The sequence below is a fragment of the Cucurbita moschata genome, unplaced genomic scaffold (assembly GCF_002738365.1).
Source record: "Cucurbita moschata cultivar Rifu unplaced genomic scaffold, Cmos_1.0 Cmo_Scf00017, whole genome shotgun sequence".
NCBI classification, from domain to species: domain Eukaryota; kingdom Viridiplantae; phylum Streptophyta; class Magnoliopsida; order Cucurbitales; family Cucurbitaceae; genus Cucurbita; species Cucurbita moschata.
The window spans coordinates 4,008,017-4,011,988 of record NW_019268533.1 but is presented as its reverse complement, the minus strand read 5'-3'; the positions used below and the strand labels follow the sequence as shown (position 1 = coordinate 4,011,988).

The window sequence follows — 3,972 nt, the reverse complement described above, 5'->3', positions numbered from 1 at the left end:
AAAAAAAAAAAAAAAAAAAAAAAAAGAAAAGAAGAAGAAACATTGTCCAATTGCTGAAGATAATCTAGCATGTCCGTTTGTGCTCACCATTTCTAGATTCTTCTTATTTCTTTTAACAGTTTTACTTTGCTCTGTGAAGGTTCCCAGTATATCCCGAGCTGGAAGCCAGAAACTCAATACAGTTACCATCATTTTGTCCCTCTCAGGTACTTAGTTTTCTAATTCCATGTCATTTGTTTCATTTTTATTAGTTCCACATCCCTGACAAATGATCTCATGATTCAAATCTCCCATGCATTATGCACCAACACGTTAGCATATTGCTTCAAATGGTTCTAATAAATCCTCGGTTTAATCAACATAAAGTTGGGGTTGGTAGCTGTAATAAGCCACCTGCTACGGGGTGCCTTTCTTTCTATCTTAGCCACATTGTATGGGTTTAAGAGAAACTTAATTACAGTAACAATTGAGCCTCCGGTTTCAACCTCTCTCTAAATATAATGCCAAACCAAAAGAGGAGGGGGAGGGAGAGGGGGAGAGATGGTGGGGTATTCTATCAGTTCGCTGTGAGATTCCTAGTCACCTTGCTTCTAGCACCCTCCAATCAAAATGTCACCTTACCACCTTCCCCTTCACTTATCTTACTTCTTAAGAACCATTTTATTTTTACTCCTTTGGATCCAGTTTTAGGTTTAACAAGAGGAGTTATCCAGTCGATAAAGGACTCTCCACCTCATGGTGGCATCTTAAGGTTGACTCCGAGGTAAGTTTGAGTAGTGTGGAATCAATCATTCAAGAAATGAATTTCAATATGGAGGTTGATGTTCTTGAAGATTCTTTTTATGAAGCTTTTGACTTATAGTTTCAGGATTGTGACAAGAAGTCTCTTCCTCCTATTCCTTCATTCATGTCTGCCAATTTGCTTCGTTGATAGAAGTTTGTGGTCTTGAGTTTTGTGAAATTATTCCTTTGGCTCAAGAAGGAAATAGCGCCATGATTTAGCTTTGTAGAATTTTGTTTTGTCTCCTCTGAGATATTTGGATTGACTTGCATGGGGAAATTTTTTATTTCTTTGTTGGGGATGGTTTTTCCAAAGCTCCTTTTGTTGGGTTAAATAGTTACCTAGCAATACTGAACAGTTTTTCAAGGTTTGTTTTTTATGGGTTTTAAAAAGTTTTTGTTTTTGGTTGGTTAGTGGTCAGTTCTTCATTTTTTTGGGAAGACTATCAATTTTCATTGTTTGGTGGAGGCCTTGTTCATAGTTTCATCATTCATTTGCAATCTCTCTAAGTTTTTTGAACGAAGTTTTTCAAAAAGTTCTTGATTCTTTAAATGTTTATTTATTTTCATGGCTAAATTCTATTTAGTTGTATTTTCTATTTTGTATCTTTTCTTTTTCACTCCATTTGGGAGTCTATATCCCTTCAACATTTACTTCTTGTAAAAAAAAAAAAAAGATACTCTTCCTAAGTTGGTTCTTCATTTCACTGCTCCTAACACATTGAACTAAAAGAAAGTAGTAGTTGGAATACAAAAGATTATTCTCTAGGTAAAAACTAATTGCTAATAAATTAACCGACTAACAAGCAAACAACTGAAACCAATTTACAACTAAATGTCGTCCACCAAGGGGGGGCCTATGGCCTGTAGTCTCTAGGTAACGCCTATCCAAAGGTTGTTGGTTGGAATCTTTGAGCAAGTTTAGTAGCAAAAACCTTTGATGTTTCCGAAGTATGGGTTGTAGGTTCGAATCTTTTTGCAAGTTCAGTAAGGAAAACCTTTGATGTTTCTGAAGTATGGGCCTTGGGGTAGACACAAGCTTCGTTTAGAAAGAGTTTGCAACAAAATGTCTAAACCCAAATACAACCGAAAAATTCTAACTGAGAATTACAAGATTATTCTTAATCCTAGTACATCTTTTCCTAATTCTTTCTTTCTATTTCTGAATATCTCATTTGCTTCCTTGTCCAATCTCGATAGTTTATGCTTCAGAATGTATAAGTAAACTATCATGAAATCATTTAGCACCATGTTACTGAGTTGATGAGTTCAAGATTTGATTGGATCCTTGTCTAATTAATTGTCTATCTAGTATAATTCTCCTGGTTACAGTAAGTTTTTGTAGTTCGGACTAATCTATTGACTTTGATTATAGAGGGCAAAACCATGTGAAGGGAAAAGTTTTGAGTGCTTGGAAGGTTCTGTAGTACGCCATGATTACCAAGAGATAAAAATTCAGGAGAGTACACAAGTATTGGGTGTGGGATCCATTCCTCGTGCCATTCTAGTCATTCTCAAGGATGACCTTGTTGACCTTGTTAAAGCTGGAGGTACTGATGTTACAGGGAGGGCTTTATGCTTTATTTTCTTCCCCTTACACTCTATTCCATTCATCACTTACTAAACTTTATCCTTCCGCAGTTCTAGATTTTTTTTTATATAGTTTTTAATACTTTTTTTTCCAATTAAAATCAGATGAAGAATCTGCCTTTAAGGTAAACATTTAGTGTAGGAGCAACAGTATACGAGATTACTTTCTTAATCTCTCTGTCAAGGTTAGCGCTATACAAAACATTATATACTGAAGTAGTGAGACTAACTGGAAGACAATATTTTCACCGTTGATAGCTTTTCCTACATCTGAATTAGACAAATAAATTTCTCTTCGACGTAAGCATTTATGCACCTGTTTCTATAGAAATCTTTGATCATCCCATGAAATGATTAAATCCCAACCACTTAAGAACTCAACCTTGAACTCATTTGGACCTGGAGACTTGTTTCTTCACAAAAATACTTATGGCAACCAGAATTAGGAGCGGTAGAATTTTCAATGGGAAGGAGAAGAACCGCACTTACCTTCCTGACCTTATTTTGTACACAGCAACAACTTGGTGCAACCTTAACTACTCTTATTGTAATTACTCCATGGGTCAGATTTCTGTTAAGTGGAAGCCTTTCTTTTGTAATCTGCATTAACGTTTTCTATATTTCATAACATTAATAAAAATCAGTTTCTCTTATAAAAAAAAAAAAGAAAAAAGGAAAAAAAGACAGATCTTTCAACCTTTCGCTATCAATACTAAAATGGGTCTCCAATCCATTCCGTTTGAAATTTATTTTCTGCTTTCTTCTTTCCTGTAAAGCATGTTGAAAAACCTAATGCCTTCTTTTTTTTTCTTAATATATTCATCTGCCAGTAGAGTTTTTCCCACAGCTGAAATAATTCTGATACAAACATTTTTCTCCTTGCCATGAGGTACCTATGGAAAATACTTAAGAGTTTTGTTCTCTTCTTTTGACCACTTAATTTACATTTATGAAACAACTCTTTTTCTTCTGTACGAATAAGATCAAGGAACTCCCTCTTGTATTTTTGGACACATTTTCATCTGAAACTCCATCACCTCTTTCTTCTCTTCCTCAGTTCTTGATCTTAATCTTTCAAGCTTCTTCCTTATTACCAAACAACCCATCTTGAAGTTCGAAGCTCATTCTTTAGTATGAGTCCACTTCTGATATCTCAGAAATCCTTGCTAGGCAATTTGTAGGGAATAAATGACTTCCCTCTTGATATAAGGTCCAATATTTCTCTAGCACCCGAACTTTATTTCATGCAAGTAAAATTTAACTGAGCCTAACAAGTAATAGTTGACCCAGAAAATGTTAGATTTAAGTAACAATTAAATGAAGTTGGCAGATTTCCCTCTCAGTATGAGCCCACTTTTGATAGTACAGAAATTTCTACTAGGCAATTTGTAGGGAATGGGGAATTTTTACCTTTCGTTGTTTCTTTTCCTTAAATCAATAAAACATTTTGTTTCTTCTAAAAGGAAAAAAAAAAAGAAAAGAAAAAAGGAAGCTAATAACACAACTATAGTCGGTAATAGGCACTTATTACCAATTATTATGGATTGTTTTTTGAAGAAAAAAAAAAAAAAAAAAAAAAAAAAAAAAAAAAAAAAAAAAAAA

General features: G+C 34.3%; 1 protein-coding gene across 3 annotated transcripts in view; it reads left to right on the top strand.

Moving 5' to 3' along the window:
- LOC111455445 (probable DNA helicase MCM9) overlaps positions 1-3,972 on the top strand; it is a 29,884-nt gene that overhangs the window by 2,635 nt on the left and 23,277 nt on the right. For all 3 annotated transcript variants that reach the window (XM_023097134.1, XM_023097133.1, XM_023097132.1), the window contains exons 5-6: positions 140-206; positions 2,156-2,330. In XM_023097134.1, coding sequence (XP_022952902.1) covers positions 140-206; positions 2,156-2,330 — 242 coding nt within the window. The remainder of the gene's footprint in view (positions 1-139; positions 207-2,155; positions 2,331-3,972) is intronic.